The sequence below is a fragment of the Mycteria americana genome, chromosome 2 (assembly GCF_035582795.1).
Source record: "Mycteria americana isolate JAX WOST 10 ecotype Jacksonville Zoo and Gardens chromosome 2, USCA_MyAme_1.0, whole genome shotgun sequence".
NCBI lineage: Eukaryota > Metazoa > Chordata > Aves > Ciconiiformes > Ciconiidae > Mycteria > Mycteria americana.
Genome location: NC_134366.1, coordinates 107,616,063 through 107,633,267, shown reverse-complemented (window position 1 = coordinate 107,633,267; position 17,205 = coordinate 107,616,063). Strand labels below are relative to the sequence as shown.

The 17,205-nt window shown below is 38.4% G+C and overlaps 1 protein-coding gene across 1 annotated transcript in view; it reads left to right on the top strand.

Annotated features, from left to right (window-relative positions):
* LOC142405960 (dynein axonemal heavy chain 5-like) overlaps nucleotides 1-17,205 on the top strand; it is a 173,474-nt gene that overhangs the window by 95,916 nt on the left and 60,353 nt on the right. The window contains exons 57-62 of the mRNA XM_075494186.1: nucleotides 1,656-2,320; nucleotides 3,579-3,859; nucleotides 4,228-4,443; nucleotides 7,125-7,292; nucleotides 14,235-14,453; nucleotides 16,975-17,151. Of these exons, the coding sequence (XP_075350301.1) occupies nucleotides 1,656-2,320; nucleotides 3,579-3,859; nucleotides 4,228-4,443; nucleotides 7,125-7,292; nucleotides 14,235-14,453; nucleotides 16,975-17,151 (1,726 nt within the window). The remainder of the gene's footprint in view (nucleotides 1-1,655; nucleotides 2,321-3,578; nucleotides 3,860-4,227; nucleotides 4,444-7,124; nucleotides 7,293-14,234; nucleotides 14,454-16,974; nucleotides 17,152-17,205) is intronic.

Below are 17,205 nucleotides of genomic sequence, written 5' to 3'. Positions count from 1 at the left end.
AATCTTCTGTAGAGAGATATATCAGGTCTTGAACAATGTTATGAGGTTTCTGATAAAAGGAAAGAGAAAGAAAGATGCAGCACAGCCTCTTCCTGTGTCCCAGAAGCAGAAGGAAGGAACAGTGGGAACAAAAAAAGGAGGAAAAGAAAAAAGTGTAGAGTCACAGAATAGAGTCCCTAGACTTGCAAGATTCAAAATGCATTAATAAGGCAAATAAATATTTCAGTCACTTAGGAAAGGTTCATTTGCTGATGCTAACTGGAGGTAGGCTAAAAGCAGGTAGCTGAAAGCGGATAGTCATCTTTTGTAGCTTGCCATGGGAGGCTGTGGAGGAAGACAGTATCAGCACGTTCATAAATGGATACAGAGAGGAGAAAATGGACATACCTTCTAATATTCCTAATACAATGGCTATGAATAGGGAGGGGAAAGAAAGAAATGAGCAGTCAAGAGTGGATACTGGCTCATGCGTTCTCTCTAAGTAGCATTTCCCATTGCTGGTGTTAAAAGCATTGAGCTAGATGGCGTGCTGTTCTGCTTGGATATCAGTTGGTTGGACTCGATGGTGTTAAGGGTCTTTTCCAGCCTAAATGATTCTATGATTCTGACTCAGTAGAGAAATTATGTTCTTATCAGAATACAGCAAATCACAGTAATAACTGTAGCTGACACATGCGAACTGAAGAGTTAGATTGTTTTACAAGTTCTTCAGTGCTTGCATTAGGGATATTTATAGAGCAGTGGTAAGATGGAGCTGGAAGAGAACTGGGAGATGTTCTGTATGGCATATTTAATTTCAAAATAGAGTATTGTTTCCAAATACTGAAGAATGGGACATGTGTGTATTGCAAGTATGACTTATGACTTTGAAGAGACTCTTGGAAATAAGAAACTGGTTTCAAAGAAAAGAGGTTCTTAACTTCAACTTTAATTGGCTAAGAACATAAGGGACAATACCTGCCATTTTATTATCCTTAATTTGTTTCATTTGATATTGCACAATCTGAAATATGTAGTTGAATTGGCATGGACTTCATCTGAATCTTACTTGTATTCACCAGCTGTAAGAGGTGTAATGAAAAAAACAGTCATGGTCTCTATTTGCAGCAGAGTTAATCAGCCCAAGTGATAGTGTTCAAACATCATTTCCGGGGCTTGATTTCAGTTAGACCAGATAACACAATAAAAACCTCAGTCTTGGTTATTTTTGTCTCTTAATGATTTCCTTTAACCTGCTCTCAATATCTTCAAAAGATAATCCAGCTGTCTTTATGTAATGGTTACAGGTATCAGAACCTACTTGACAACTTAATCCAGTTGTACTAACCTTCAGTTCTAATAAAGAGTTTACATCCTCAGACTGTAGGGAGGCAAAGCAGCGTGCTTACCTTAGACGAAGTATTGCTCTTGCCATCTTTTTTTCCAGCATGTTGTTCTGTTGACTTCACCTCCTTTCCCATGATTTATGGTACTGATCATTCACTTTGGGAAAATGTTTAAGAAAAAAACCCTTAAAAAACGAAACCAGGAGATACGGTATTAATTTCTTACATAGATTTTTTTCTTGCCTTAAGGAAGCTGAGCCAGATGATAGATATTTCCTAAAATGATCTGTAATTTTTGTTCTCTCTTTCTTTAATCCTTTTCTATCCCAGAACATATGCCACCAATAACCTTTTGGATGATCTGAAAATCTTGTACCGCACTGCTGGGCAAAAAGGAAAGGGCATTGTCTTTATATTCACAGACAATGAAATCAGAGATGAATCATTTCTTGAGTACATGAACAATGTTTTGGCTTCAGGTGAAGTCTCAAATCTTTTTGCACAAGATGAAATAGGTGAAATCACACAAGACCTGATACCGGCAATGAAGAAGGAGTATCCAAGGCGTACTCCCACTGGTGAAAATCTTTATAATTACTTTCTTGCTCGAGTTCGTAATAACCTGCATGTCGTTCTTTGTTTTTCTCCTGTTGGGGAAAAATTCAGGACTCGTGCACTCAAATTTTCAGGTCTGATTTCAGGCTGTACCATGGACTGGTTCCAGCGCTGGCCTAAAGATGCTCTTGTAGCAGTTGCACAGCATTTTTTAGTTTCCTACCATATTGAGTGCACAGATGAAGTGAAACAGAGTGTTGTTAACACCATGGGAACATTTCAAGATATTGTAGCTGAAAAATGTGTTGAGTACTTTGAACGATATAGGCGACAAACATTTGTGACTCCAAAATCTTACCTGTCCTTCATTGAAGGCTACAAAGCTATTTACAAAGAGAAGTTTGCCAATGTTGGAAGTTTGTCTGAACGCATGAGAACAGGTACTGTAAAATCTGTTTGATTTTTGTTTGTTTGTTTATTTTTTTTTAAAAAGGTGAGAAGAATCTGAGTAAAAGAATGTAAAAGTATGGATTTAAATTGTGAGCTCACTTTCATTTGGAAGCAGACTCATGTTTTCAGCTGTGTTGTGTGTGATTACAAAATATGCGGAGGTTTTGTTTCAGTGAACTTTGTGAATGTTGCAGATTGCAGATGAGTTTTGAAAATAGTATTAGTTAGCAGTTAAAATACCTGAAACTCCTGCTTTGACATGTATGCATGCCAAGGAACTACTGAGATCCTAGTTTTCACATTTAAACATGCTAAAAGTAAATCTGAGGGAGGGTAAGTAAATGTTCAGATTCAGTCACTCTAAAGAATCTTTTAAAGAAACAGTTATATGCCAAATGTAAAATTTCCAAAATATTGCACTGCACAAGGTCATACACAGTAAACAATTAAACAGTTTTCAAAACTGAATGCTGTTTGGAGGTGACTGTGAACTTAAACTGTTTCTTCTCCCACTGTTGCCAGTTGCAGAACTGAGCTATGTACACATATCTCCATAGGCAGAGGGTGGCTGGGTGCCTGGAAGGAACATATGTGCTTTTTTTTGAGGGTTAGAAAGATTTACATGATGCATCTACATTTAGATGCATGCATTTATATACAAGGATTTTTATACTTACAGGTTTTCTAGGTGATTTTCTCATCGTTTGATAAAAATGTTGGGGCATTGCATTGCTCAAGAATCTTTAGTTTCTTTTACCCCCATCTCATCTGGATGTTCATGTAACATTGAATTCAGAAGCTCAGCCTAGTCTTCTTGTGTCTTCACTTGCATTGCTCAGGATGCCAGGTTCCTCCTCTTTGTTTTGTACAGAGAGTACACTCTGGTACTTCTTATGGTAGCATGGATTTCTGAAATTGCACACATAATTCTTAAGAGTGCCATTCACAATACTAATGCTTTTCAATATGTGTGTTTAATATTTAGTGTCCCTTCATATATAAGAATATAAACAAGTGATCAAGTGACAGATTCTGAAGACTCTTACCCATTTAAAAAAAGAAAAGAAAAATCTTTAAATAGCAAATGGATATTACCCCTGCTTAATTTTGCTGTTCAACAAATGGGATTACTCACTGGTGTTCCTAAATATGAAACTGAGTGACTTATTTTAAGTATTCAGATTGCTTCACTGAGGTTTCTGTCTCAATAGGTCTTCCTATTGCTAAAATGGAATTTGTTCAACACAGGTCTTGCAAAACTGATGGAAGCTGAGGTTTCAATAAATCAGCTCTCCAAAGAGTTGGTGATGAAGGAGAAAGATTTGGCTATAGCTTCAAAAAAAGCTGATGAAGTTTTATTGGAAGTAACTATGAAAGCCCAAGCTGCTGAAAAGGTGAAAATGCAGGTCCAAAAGGTAAAAGACAAGGCTCAGGCCATTGTGGATGACATTGCCATTGATAAAGCAGCAGCAGAAGAGAAGCTTGAAGCTGCAAGACCTGCATTGGAAGAAGCCGAGGCAGCCCTGCAGGTCAGAATCAAAGATATTCTGAACATGCATGTAGTTATGATTGTTATTTGTAATAATATGGCTTATACTTCTGATTTGAAAAAAAAAGAAAATATTGAAAGGACTAGAACTGACCTATTAACCCTTGTAGAAAAAAACCTGAAAACTGAGGCAGTGGAGAGGTAAGATGGGCAGTACCTCCTCTACTGTCAGGTGATAAAGCAGTCATTGAGTGGTACTACCTTTAAGGACTTTATGCAGTACTGCTTCTGGGTGACCTGCAAAACTGCAGCAATTACATTACATATACAGTCCTCCCAAAACCCATCTTTCTCTACCATCAAGTGATTGCTTAAATAAATGGATTATTTTATTTTTTAATTTTTCAGACAATAAAACCTTCTGACATTGCAACTGTTCGCAAACTGGGTAAACCTCCTCACTTGATAATGCGAATTATGGATTGTGTGCTACTTTTATTCCAAAGAAAAATAGACTCAGTAACACCTGATCAAGAACGTCCATGTGTGAAGCCATCATGGACTGAGGCTCTGAAGCTAATGAATAATTCAGGATTTCTTAGCATGTTGCTTACTTTCCAGAAGGTAAGAAGTTAATAGTGACACTATTACTCCTATAACTATCTTTAGAGATCATTTGAAAGTGTCTTCTACCTTCAAAGGTAGTTTGAAACAAATGAGGCTTTTGTGAACCTATAGTTGTAGATGCCTTTGTGACTGAATTCCTCTCCATTTTCATGGTTCTTTATCTCAGTAATCTTTCTCCTGGGTAACACAGTTTTGATGGCAGACACAAGTATCCCAAACACTAGATCAGATCTTGAGAAGCTTAGTGTTATCTTTTTTCAGGCAGTTCCTGCTTCTCAGTAGGAATTTGCCTTAAAAGGACGCACTGTTGATTTTTCAAATAGCTCACCATCTCCAGTGCTACCAGGCCCGTTTGCCTATAAGGCTGTCTAGAACCCTGTCTCCAGAGTTGTTTGGTGGGGAGCTAGGAGGAAATACAGAAGGAAATGAGCTTCCTGTCAGGAAAAATACTGAGATATTTGGGAACTTTCAGGGTTCTTTCACTAGAAAAGTAGTGAAATGCAGAATGAACTGAGAACCTTAGTATGAACTGTAAGAAAAATAAAAACGAACACAGGTTTTTATTTCTGTCAGGACAGAAACTTGTCCCATTTACAGCAAGATTCACTGGACTGTGAAACAAGGGCAATTTCTCTGCAGGGAAGAGAAGAAAGATGTCGCAGGTAGCTGGACCAGAAAAAGAGCTAGGTTGGACTACGGAATGGCAGAGCCATGGCCCAACTTTAAAATCCAGAAAACCAAGCAGGTTTTGGCAAAACCTGGGTTTTCTGCAACGTTTCAGAACATACTCTGTCATTTGTCCACTGATATTTTAATCTGCTTCAGCTGTGCATTTTGCTGATGCCTTTTCTAAGCTACTGGAGTGTTTTTGTTGTGCAGATGAGGCTTGAAACCATGGTTCTCACTGTCCCTAGAAGCCATTTCTCCCAGTGAGCCATATTGACAAGGCACCATGTGGAAACTTGCACTGCCTCTCTAGACAGTCTCTTCCTGCGGCTGTCCATCTGGTCACTTTTCCAAGTGTTATCTTCACTAAACAGAAAGAGGAAATGAGTTTAAAGATAATGGGCACTAATTATGCACTCCTTACTCACACTTCTCTCTAATGAGGCTTCCAGTTTTGGCACTTATTAATAGTGTACGTGTTCCTGCTGGTAGTTTGCAACACATTTAACTTTACTCAGAGGACTCAGAACAACCTCTGTGGGACCGAGTTCTTGCAGGAAGTGATACTAATGGATGTGGTGAAGAACACTAGACTACTTCTATCCCTGATGATGCACTTCACATGCTGTCTTCCTGCCTCATTTCTTGTTTCTAAGATTGAGTATATATGAGAAGAAAGCTCATTGTGCCTGGAGTTCCGAGTAGACTACACTGCTTACTTGTTTGTGAGATTTTTGTTCTTTTCTAAGTTTTTTAGGCAAGGAAGATTAGTGGATGAAATAGTTCCTTGGGTTTAAAATTCATTACTTAGAAGGAAAAGCATGACATTTTTCAAGCTCTTGAACAGAGATTTAGGCCACTGCTGATTGGTCTTTGCTTCACCTTTGCCAGCTTGCTAGCTCATAATTTTGAGTAGGACAATGAAAAAGTCAAAATGTTTGTCCAGCACTACTTTACATTTTAGGAAATGCTCATAGTTAAAACATCACCATATGTGATTTTAGGAATAATATAATTAATGTCTTTGTTATTATAGTAGCTAGGGATCAGACAAGTACAAGACAGTCCTTTCTGCTATGCAGAAAAGCAGGAAAAGGGTATATTGCTTGACAGTATGAATGGAGGATAATTTTTAGATGCATTAAAAGAAAGGCATTAATATATTGCCAAAAAAAAGGAAGATTCTTAATGCCTCTATTGTTAAGCAACCATCGTTACCCTGTATAAGCTCTTCTACTCTCTACATTGCTTAAGGAGATGAATTCCATTTTCTTCTGACGCTTAATTATAGATTAACCACTGTCATCAAAGATCTGGCTTTTCATGTTCTCAACAGATTGTGAAGGGGGGAAAAAAATCTGAGATTAGAATAATGAAGTGAACAGCTGAAAGAAATTGCTTTTATGGTTAAGTAAAAGGGTTGGCTTCAGTGAAGTCAGTGCCTTGCAGTTTCACCCTTTTCCTTCCGAAAGCTGCATGTTTGACTCCCTTAGCTGTGTTCACACTGGTGCCTGTCTGATGCCATGGTGAGCTTGTTCAGGGAACTAGCCTAGAAGAAAACTAATCACTAGTTTGCTGACTTAGGTTTCTGTCATATTAGCTTCCAAACTAGCCTGCTGAGCATTGGTGATGGTATTAAAGATGGGGCAAGAACATCTCGTTGAGGGGGAAAGAAGGTAACAGTGCTGTAGCAGCAATAACTTAGATCAGCTTAAGTTGTCATGGAGCTACAAGTACAAGTAATGTCTGTAAATCTTATGGGTCAAATAGGGATATTAAATACAAACTCAACTCAATCTGTTGCGATGGAAGTAGGAGCTATTTTCACCTGAGTTCACAAAAAACAACTAATCTTCTGTCCTTTATAAAAGTGAAAGGCAACAGTGTTGTTTTGTTCATTTCTTCTGTAAGAAGTGGTAGCACCATGTTTTTGAAAAGACAAAATGTTTCTGTGAAGCAGACTTTATTCTAAAATCCATTTTAAAAAATAATTTTTTCTTTCCATTGACTAGGACTCGATTACAGGAGAAACTGTGGAGCTTTTAGAGCCGTATTTGGATATGGAGGATTATAATCTTGAGACTGCTAAAAAAGTGTGTGGAAATGTAGCAGGTCTTTGCTCATGGACACAAGCAATGGCTTACTTCTATGGTATTAATAAAGAAGTTCTTCCTCTTAAGGTATTTCATATTGCTCATTTTATTTTTCTGAGGGATGACTATAGTTGAATGGAAAAAATGTCACATTATTTTGGCTAAAAAAATCACGAGTTACAAGAGATTCTTGTTTCTTCACATCCAGTTGTGATGTCAAGCACACAGAGGTTAAATATATCCTGGCAATTTTTTCCCCTTACACAGCTACCCTGTGATACAGTTGTTACTTGTGTGAACTCCGTCAGTGTTCAATGGGAGCCTTATTACACAGGTTCTTTATAGAGCCTGGCTATCTGCAAGTGGGAGATACCAATACTGTCTCTGCTCTCGGACTTGGTGCCAGGCACTATGGTTTCAAGAAAACTTCTCCTCAGTCCTACTGGCCCGGGAAGGAGCATACTCACTGTAGTCTTGGTAGAATCTGGGAGAGGAGAGACCGTTCTTGGCACAGAAGTATTCTTCAATGAATTTAGCTGGAATTCAGCTCTCTGAGAAAACTTTGGAGTGTCAAACTGCTACATGTGAGTGTACATGTAATAAAGCAAGTAGTCACCTGGCATAGAATTCTGTTGTAACATTGACCTACAGTAGAAAGGGATCAGCTACCATTGTCTGCATTCCTACAGATAGCTTTATTGTCTTGGAAATGTTTCATTTATGAGCATATTGAAAAAAAAGGACTTTGAATATTTATATAGTGATTTATAATCATCGCTTCTACAGGGGATTTTATGGCTCTTTTCTGAAGAAATACATTCAATCGGTTATGCTTCCACTGTACTTGTGTTCTGTCTCCTATTGTATAAGCCACTGTATCAATGGTATATTCAAAACTCTTGGCATATTCTTTTAGTATATCTGGACAGTTCTGATTCAAATTTGTTAAAAGCATGATATTTTTGATTCAAGTAACTGATAGAGAAGACTATATTTCTGTGATATATAGGTAGCAATTCCCTTGTCAAATAATGGGATGTTCACTAATGAAACCAGAATTTGAAACATGGCCATTGAGAACTATAAAAGAGAGCAAGACCTAGAGGAAATAGTGACTTTATATGCAGATGCAACTCTGAAAGCTGCAAAAGTGCTCTTGCAGTTTTTATTTGAATATATATGACTTAAGATTACATATAAATTTAACTTCGTATTCAAGTATTCGCATTCTTGTCACACCGTAGCTGATAAAAAACTAAGCATGCATTGCTTGGCAAAGTGGTGCCTATTGGCAGGTATTGCAACAGTCACAAATATTTTAAAGCTGAAGATGACAGAGGGAGGAAGTGTTTAAAGTATGCAGGAGATACTGCAGGAAGCACTGGAGTGATGCTAAGAAAATAATTGAAAATAAATGTACAATTAAACAGCATAAAGTACTAGCACAGGCTAAATCATTGAGTGCTAAAAGCAGTTTTACTGAATGAGTTAATCAAGCTGCTTTATCCTAACTGCTGTTCTAGGAGATAAACCCCCTTCAACACCTGCAAAATCCATCCAATATATTTTTAAATTGCATCTTAGCTGGGACTCGGTGCCTCATTTCTCTTAAATGTGACAACTTGTGAAAACTAATTAATAGTGACTTATATTTTAGTAAACATAGTGTGCAAAAATTAACTCATTCCTAGAACTGGATACCTACATTCTTTGGATATGTGGCCTGCAGCCTAAAGGTCATTAGTTAGAATCAAACACAGAAAGTATAATCAAATGTTGCCTGCAAATACAGTGCTGTGTAGTTGCTTATCATACAGTGGTCACCATGTGTGTGCTACTTTCCTATAAACCTTCAGCACGACCGTGAGCTGTTCCTCTCTAGCTTGTTACCTAGTAAACAAGCCTGCTGGATTAACCTGATACACCATCTGCTATTTATCCGTTAGTTGAAGAATATAACAGCAAAATGAAGAAGCCTTGGCTTTTGCTGTGATTCTGTTAGCCTCCAATTAAAATACTGTGTATAGGGGTATAATTTCCCTTAGAGATGTCTCCAGTGATTTTAATTAAGTTCTCCTTAGGCTGTTATGATGATCAAGGGAAGTTTGTCCACAGTTTATGAATTCTGTTTGATATTGAGGATTCTCCCTGTCAAACTCAGTTTTAGATATGAGATTTCATTGCCTTTTCTGCTTTCACTTGTCTCCATGCTGAACTAAAAGCCACAGCAGGCAATAAGAGGAAATCTTGCACTGGAGGAAAAGATAACAGTCAAGGAGTGTCAAAATTTGATGGTTGTCCATTTAAATAAGTGTGTCCTTGTCAAGGTGATGCCCACTGGGCAGGAAAACAAGCATTTAAGTCGGAATTCAAGGCCCACAGTAACTGTGGAAGGAAAGCATATACTCTGGGGGGTGAAGGAGAGGATTAGATCACCTAACATAACAGATTAAAGTCAGGACATGTAACTGAATGGAAAAAATGGAGAATCCTTCAGGAGCTAGTAGAGGCTGTGAAAAGCAGATAAGAGGCATGATCTCTGTGCCTTTCAAAGGTTGTTTCAATCCCAAAGAATGGTCAGTGATAGCAAAGAAATTGAGGCCAAGATTTTATTAATGTCACTCTGCATGGATCAGTTTGCATGTGTACATATGTAAATATGTATACATATGTATATGTGTATATTTTTTTTAGATTGGTGAAGTGAAAACATTGTTTTTGGAATGTCTGCAAAACTTGTGTATGTGTTTGCCTCTGTTATAATGTTTCCCTAAATAACGATGAATCCAAATGTACCATGATGTTGAGGCTCTGAGAAACCAGTGGAAACCAGATACAAAACCAGTGGACTGTCTATGTAAAAAATCTGCAGTGATCTGGGACAGGAGCAGCTTGAGATTGCATTTCCATGAAGAGTTGTCAGTTAGATGCCATGTGCCCAGGACAGGACTGAAGCAAAAGGCAAAGGTGGTCACCCAGCACATCCACAGAGGCTCATGAGCAGAGTGACAGTGTCCAAGTGCAAGAAGCCTTCTGGCCTGGTCCAGCAGCAGTGAGTGCTCAATGGACTGTAAGAACAGTGAACTTGGAAAGCTAAAATTCCTGAAACAAGAGAGATGCTAGGAAAGCTCCAAATCTTCCTTACCTGTGGTGAAATATAAAGCTTCAGCTGCTTTTGTTCTTATGGGTTCTCCTACTTCTAGCAACATTTCCTGATTTTACTGAGCAACAGCTGCTCTTCAGAGTGATCTGGGGTTGGTCTGGGCATTCCATTCAAGAGCAGGGATAACATTAAATGGTGTGAGATTTTTATTGGAGAAGGCATTTTTATGTAAATGCCTTCTTGGATCAGGGCCAGATATACTTGGTGCTTTGCAAAATTGAGTTTGCAATGAATCAACGAGAAACTTATGGCTATGTCAATACTAATAAATTAAACAGTACTAGGGAATTTTTCTAGACATTGGAAAGTGATCATCTGCATTGTTAAATTGTTAAAATGATCCCTAGTGTGAATTTGGTCTTGGCTAAGCAGCATTTTCTCAGCAATCTCTGGGCACCTTTCAGGAACTAGCTTGATCCAAGGGCCACTTCCACGAGGCTGTTTGCATGCAGCCGTACTTTTTCAGAGGCTGGGAGAGCTTGATGTGAGCTGTTTTACACTAGTTAACCTCAGTGCCAGAGAAAAGTCCTGGGCATGTTTAAATTAACAGTATAGCTGTGGACTGTAATTACGTGTTTATTTGTCCTGGTTTTATGTGGAATGCAAAAAGGTTAAAAGGGGCAGGATCATCTCACCACCTGCTATGAAGTCCTCTCTGAGGGCATCTCGGAAGAAGGCAAAACGCATAACAATTTAGTCTGTGGCCCTTTTTGGCACAGGTACTGTCTCCATACTTGCCCCATGCAGACAGATGCTGAGAGAAGGTTGAGGCACTGGCTGGAGCAGATGTTGAGAGGATTGTCTGTGTGGTTCCCCATAATGCCAATGGCAAGAAAAGCTGAAGCTGCTGCTGTCACGCAAGGCTAGGCATGTTCTAGTGTAGCCCCCCTCTCCAGGACCACAGATAAGAGTGTGGATCTCATGTCTTGAATCCTCATGATTCATTCACATAAAATCCATTTATTCAGGCTTTCACACTGCATCCAACTGGAACAAATTGTGAATCCTTGCTTTGCTGTATGACTCAGAGGGATGAAATGAAGGGTGTGAATCTTGTTCACATAGCAATGCCACTAAAATTAGAAAGGCCACAGTGGTTCTTTGTGGTTGGGAGACACATTTCCTTCCTGCCTGTAATTGGCTGGAAATCTTCGTATGAAGCTGCTTGTGACTGTAAGACCCTTCTTGTGCAGAAGATTCTCCTTGGCAGCAGAACTTGCCTCCTGCTCTCATGCCAAAGCTCTGCACAGGAAGCTGCCAGCCAACCTGCCAGTGATGTCAATACAAAAGCAGTGTTTGTACCCATGTAATTTTGAAAAATGGAGTGGGAAAGAAAGACAGGGAGAGAGCAAATAGTGATGATTTCATACGGTAATCTGAAACAAGTAGTCTTTCTGCCTTTGGGAATCACATAGGTTGGTCATCCTGGTATGCTAGCAGTAATTCTTGTGCAAGCAACCATTATTCATCACATATGATTAAGCAGCCTACAAATCAAACTAATACCATATGATTACCCTAAAATTGGCTGAAAACTTTGGTTAAATTGTCTGTAAAATAATTTCTTATTATAAGTCATCTCCAGAGATCCCATAAAGTCTTGTGTAAATAATTTTGGGTTTTTTTTCATGTTAGAGTACAACATATTTTTTCTTTGTTCATCTGAAATATTTTTTCGTTGTCCCTACATCTTCAAAGCTGGTAGCCTTTTAAGAGCTTTAAGAACTGGGAAGTCTGTTTTATCAGTCTTTTGCACCTTTCTGGGTAGTTTATTGCTGCACGGAGGTCTGTTTTTCATATTTACAAGGCATCATTGCTCATATGTATTGGGAATTCATATGGCCATCCTTTTCCATTGAGGTTCACGTCCTGCTGTGATAAATGTCAAGGTGAAATATGAATTTACACAGCCAGGTGTAAGTTCTCTGTTGTTCCAGCTGTTCTGCCTAAGCTGTTCTTCCCAACTCTCCAAGGATTTTGTTCCCTGCGTAACCTCACTATTTGTCAGCTGGGGGTGAAACAATGTCATAACTTTGTTTTACTCCCATTTTTAGCCCTGACAGAGTTTAAGAATAAGGGGATGCTCTGCACTGGGGAAGGAGGGGTGGGGGTGAGGTAGGAGAGAGGGGGCTGGTGCAGGGCTTTTTCTGGATTTCAGTAAGAAAGGCCCAACAACAGATGGCTTAATAAGGTAACTGCTTTAATAAGACAGAATAATAAGAGGAGTTTATAATAGCTTGAATGATCAAAAGAGAGAGTTTTCTCTCCATGGACAGGATCTACTCTGCACAGCATGCCATGGGAAAATCTATCCAGGCTCTATCCGATGCTGCATGAATGTAGGGTACCCAGCATCTGAAGGGATGTAAGATTTACTCACTATCTGTCTTCCTCTTCTTATTATGGATCTTTTAAAAGCAGTTATCTTATTAAGCCATTTGTTGTCAGGCCTTTCTTATTAAGATCCAGAAAGAGCCCTGCACTGTCTCTCTCTCTCTCTCTTTTGCAGCGGGAGAGAGGTGCTCTTTGACAAACAGTGGAGTAAAAATATTTCAGCATCCTTACATGATGGAAATTTTATGACCAGCCATTTTATTGGCTTATCTCCATTATAAAATAATTGTTTATCTCTAGGATCTGTCAACCGACACAGTGGCTACAATAAATGATTTTTTTGCTGACAGTGCTATTCTCTAGATGTGTAACTTCTAAAGCAGTACTACTTTGTTGATTAGTACATATATGCTTCTCTAATTCCCTGCTTACAGACCTATCTTTTGAAATCCACCAGACTTCATGCTGCATTTTTTATCATGCCTAGATCTCAAAATATGATCTTGGCTCCTCTCTTTTTTTTTTGTTTGTTTGGTTGGGTTTTTTTCCCTATGAAAAGCAAGAAGAATTTGCTGATTTTAGCATATTTTGATAAGAATTAAATCTATATTTTTAGTCAAGATCTAATGTAAAAACCCAACCCATGGTTATACCATTTACTAAGTCATCCTAGAGATTCCTTGTACTGTGTTACTCTTCTGGTGTGATGTGAGTGTCAAGTTTCATATTTGTAATAAAACAGTTCTTACAAATTCTTGGTTTCCATCTTCATAACTCTTGTAGCAGAAAAAATAGAAATAAGATACATGATATTTAAACAAGTGTTTTAAATATTCAGAGTAAATGGAAGCAACTTTTGTCTGTAAGTGTGAATTTCATAAGAACTTTGTCAGTCTCTAATCCTTTGCAAACATATATTTGGAAACACATTCTGAATTCACAGAATATTTTTTTTTCCCCTGTTAGGAATATACAAGTTAAGAGGCCACATTTAAATGACTGGCAACTCATCATTCAAATTTATATAGAGATATGAGAAAAGTCTCTAGAGTTCTAGTTTCCAGAGGAGCAAAAAATGCATTTGTTATATTTTTATTGTAGAAGTAATTGATGGGAAAAGAGAGAAGAGTAGCTTCCATTATCGTTATTATTGTTTTATAATCCATGAGGATAATCTTAATTTTCTTTTGCACTGAGAATATATTACAGAAAACATCGTATGGGTTGCCTCATATATCTAGTATACAGCTATTTCAAGTGTATTGTGATTTCGAATCATTGATCATTGTGTGATAACAGATCATTCTGAAAATATTATTAAAACATTTTAAGATTGCATTGAATAACTTTAATATTATGCTTGTGTTCCAGTTTTAGGTTGAAAAGTAAAAAAGGAAAAAAACTGCTGTCATCTTAAACATGTATTATTTTTAAAAGTACCCAATACAGTATAATATGTGCTGTTAAATGAATGCCATTTGCTCTTGCCAAATAATAGGTATTAACTACTCTTTACTTTTAAATGTTTGTAGGCAAATTTAGCCTTGCAAGAGGGAAGACTTGCAGCTGCCCAAATGGAACTGAATAATGCACAAATTCAGCTGGATGAGAAGCAAATGGAACTGGATCAAGTACAAGCCATGTATGATACTGCTATGAAAGAGAAGCAGGACTTACTTGATGATGCTGAGGCATGCAGAAGGAAGATGAACAATGCCACAGCTCTGATTGAAGGATTAGGTGGAGAAAAGGTACTAGCACATATGAGTAGGTTTCCAGCACAAAGCAGGTGCTCAGTTTTGAGGATACTCCATAACGATCATTAGTAGTGCTCAAGAAGTTCAAGGCATGGTGACATCTTGATATCATATGACACTTTATTTTAGTTATATATATGTTTTTTGCTTGAACTTAATGTATCTAACAAACTAAAACAATTTCTTGTGTTAACTTAATTCTTCTGTATGAAGATTTATGTCATATCATACAGCTCATATGGGGATAAAGTTTAGATTTAAAGCCAAGGAGCCAAATTCCTTTAGCTTTAGTAAGAAGAGGAATTAGGCTTAACCTAAATAACTGCCCTAAAATATTTATAAGGATTACTCTCTTTTTCTCACCAAGTATACAAGAACAGGAATTTGAAGCTTGACTAATTTCCTGAATTATATTTGAAGTTCAGATTTCTACTGGAGCCTTTTACGGAATTATGGGCTAATCATTATCCTCCGCACTGAGCTTGAAATTAAACTTTCCTATGCAGATTTTTCTGGCTTCAGCCTGAAAGGTTTCCAGAGGAAGCAGGATACTCTTTTTTCTCATCTGATTATTTGCTTTGATAATTCCTTGGTTGATTTCACACACAGCCAAATTTGATGAGAGCTTTGACTTCAACCATTACGTCCTTTGAGGCCAGGACTTCAGCATTTGTTTGCATAGCTGTACTTCAAAATACATCGGTCAAAAATGTTCGATGCTTTATCATATTTTTCACTGACTTTCTAAATTTAAGAGCAACACCAAAATAGGAAGTTACAGTGCCTTATTGTGGGTTTTCTGAAGCCTTGTGCTATGAGGTCTTGTAAGAGCTGTTATTCCTTTCGAACATTCAGAAAAAACCTAGAAGACTATATATGGCACTTGGAGCCTTGGGCAAAACTGACACCGGGTTAAATGTGTATTTTCTAAATTTAAAACATGTAGGTCCTGACCAAGATTGCATGCAGAGTGATTGGAAGGGAACAGAAATCTGGAGGGAAAGGAATAAGTAAAACTCAAAAAATAATATTCAGAAAATCACAGAATCATGGAATAATTGAGATTGGAAGGGACCTCTGGAAATCATCTAGCCGAGCCCCCCCACTTAAAGCAAGGTCAAATAGAGCAGGTTGCTCAGGGCATTGTCCAGTTGGGGTTTGAATATCTCCAAAGATGGAGACTCCACAACCTCTCTGGGCAACATATTCCAGTCCTTGACCACTCTCACTGTAAAAAAATTTTTTTTGGAATTTAATTGGAATTTCTTGTATTTCAATTTGTGCCCATTGCCCCTTGTCCTTTCACTGGGTACCACTGAAAAGAGTCTGGCACCATCATCTTTACACCCTCCTGTCAAGTATTTGTACACATTGATAAAATTCCCCCTGAGCTGTCTGTTCTCAAGGCTAAACAATCTCAATTCTCTCAGCCAAGGCTGCCCCCGACCTTTACATTCATGACCACTTATTTCTTGTTTGCAAGTCTGAGGGTTCAGCAAACCGCCTTTGCTCGTTAGATCCTCAGTTACCTCTGCTAAGAATTTTTTGTCGGTGCACTCCTTAAAACCTCCTGGATTGCTTGTGTCTTACTGTGTTGTCCCTCCAGAAGATATCAGAGTGGTTAAAGTCCCCCGTGTAGACCAGGGCCTGTGAATGAAAGGTTTCTTCCCGTTGTCTGAAAAATACCTCATCTACTTCTTCCTGATCACATTGTCTGTAACAGACACACACATCACCACCCATGTTGGTCTGCCCTCTAATCCTAACCAATAAACTCTCAACTGGCTCATTGTCCATCCCAGAGTCTCAGATGCAGAGCTCCATGCATTCCAGCTGCTCTCTCACATAAAACAAAACTCCCCTCCTCACCTTCCCAGCCTGTCCTTCCTAACAAGCCTGTATATACCTGTTGCAGCACCCCAGTTGTAGAAGCCTTCCCACCATGTCCCCATGATCCCCATCATGACTCTGCAACCACATGCAGACCTCTAATTCCTCATTTGTTCTCCATGCTGTGCACATTAGTGTACAAGCACTTCAGAGAGGTGCCCAGCTGTGCTAATTTCCCAGAAACAGTATGAAAGCTATCCCCATCGTTCTGTCTGGTAGGCGCTTCTTTGTTTATGTGGATATGCTTGGGGTGGTCCTCCATTAGCTCTGTTTTATTGATTACAAGGTCCCTGCTGTTTATATCACCCCACATATTTTGTTTGCCAACCCAGTCCTCCACTTCCTCACATGATTGTTGGTCATCCTCTCCCTCACAGTTTGTTCCTCCTTTAAAGCACTTCTTAACAGTTTGGCCAGCTTGTTGGCTAAGATGCTTTTTATCCACTTGGTCAGGTGGTTACCATCTCTTCCAAGCAAACTTTTGCTTCTGAAAATAATGATTTAAAGCCAAACATACTCTTCCTTTGAAAAACAATTATTTACCAGAAAGAGATAAATTTTCAAGTTAGATCTTCATGCTAGTTTTGTGCCTGCTTAATCTAACTCCTTTATATTTTACATACAGCTTCGTTGGACAGCAAGCAGCAAAAACTTTCAAAATCAAATTATTAATTTAGTGGGGAATGTTCTTCTGGCCACTGGATTTCTCTCTTACTCTGGACCTTTCAATCAGGAGTACAGGAATTTGCTCCTTCAATTGTGGAAGAAAGAGATGGACAACAGCAAGATTCCATACAGTAATGTAAGTGTTCATGCTCTGCCCTGACCGTACTCTTTGCCTTGCAGAGAAATAATG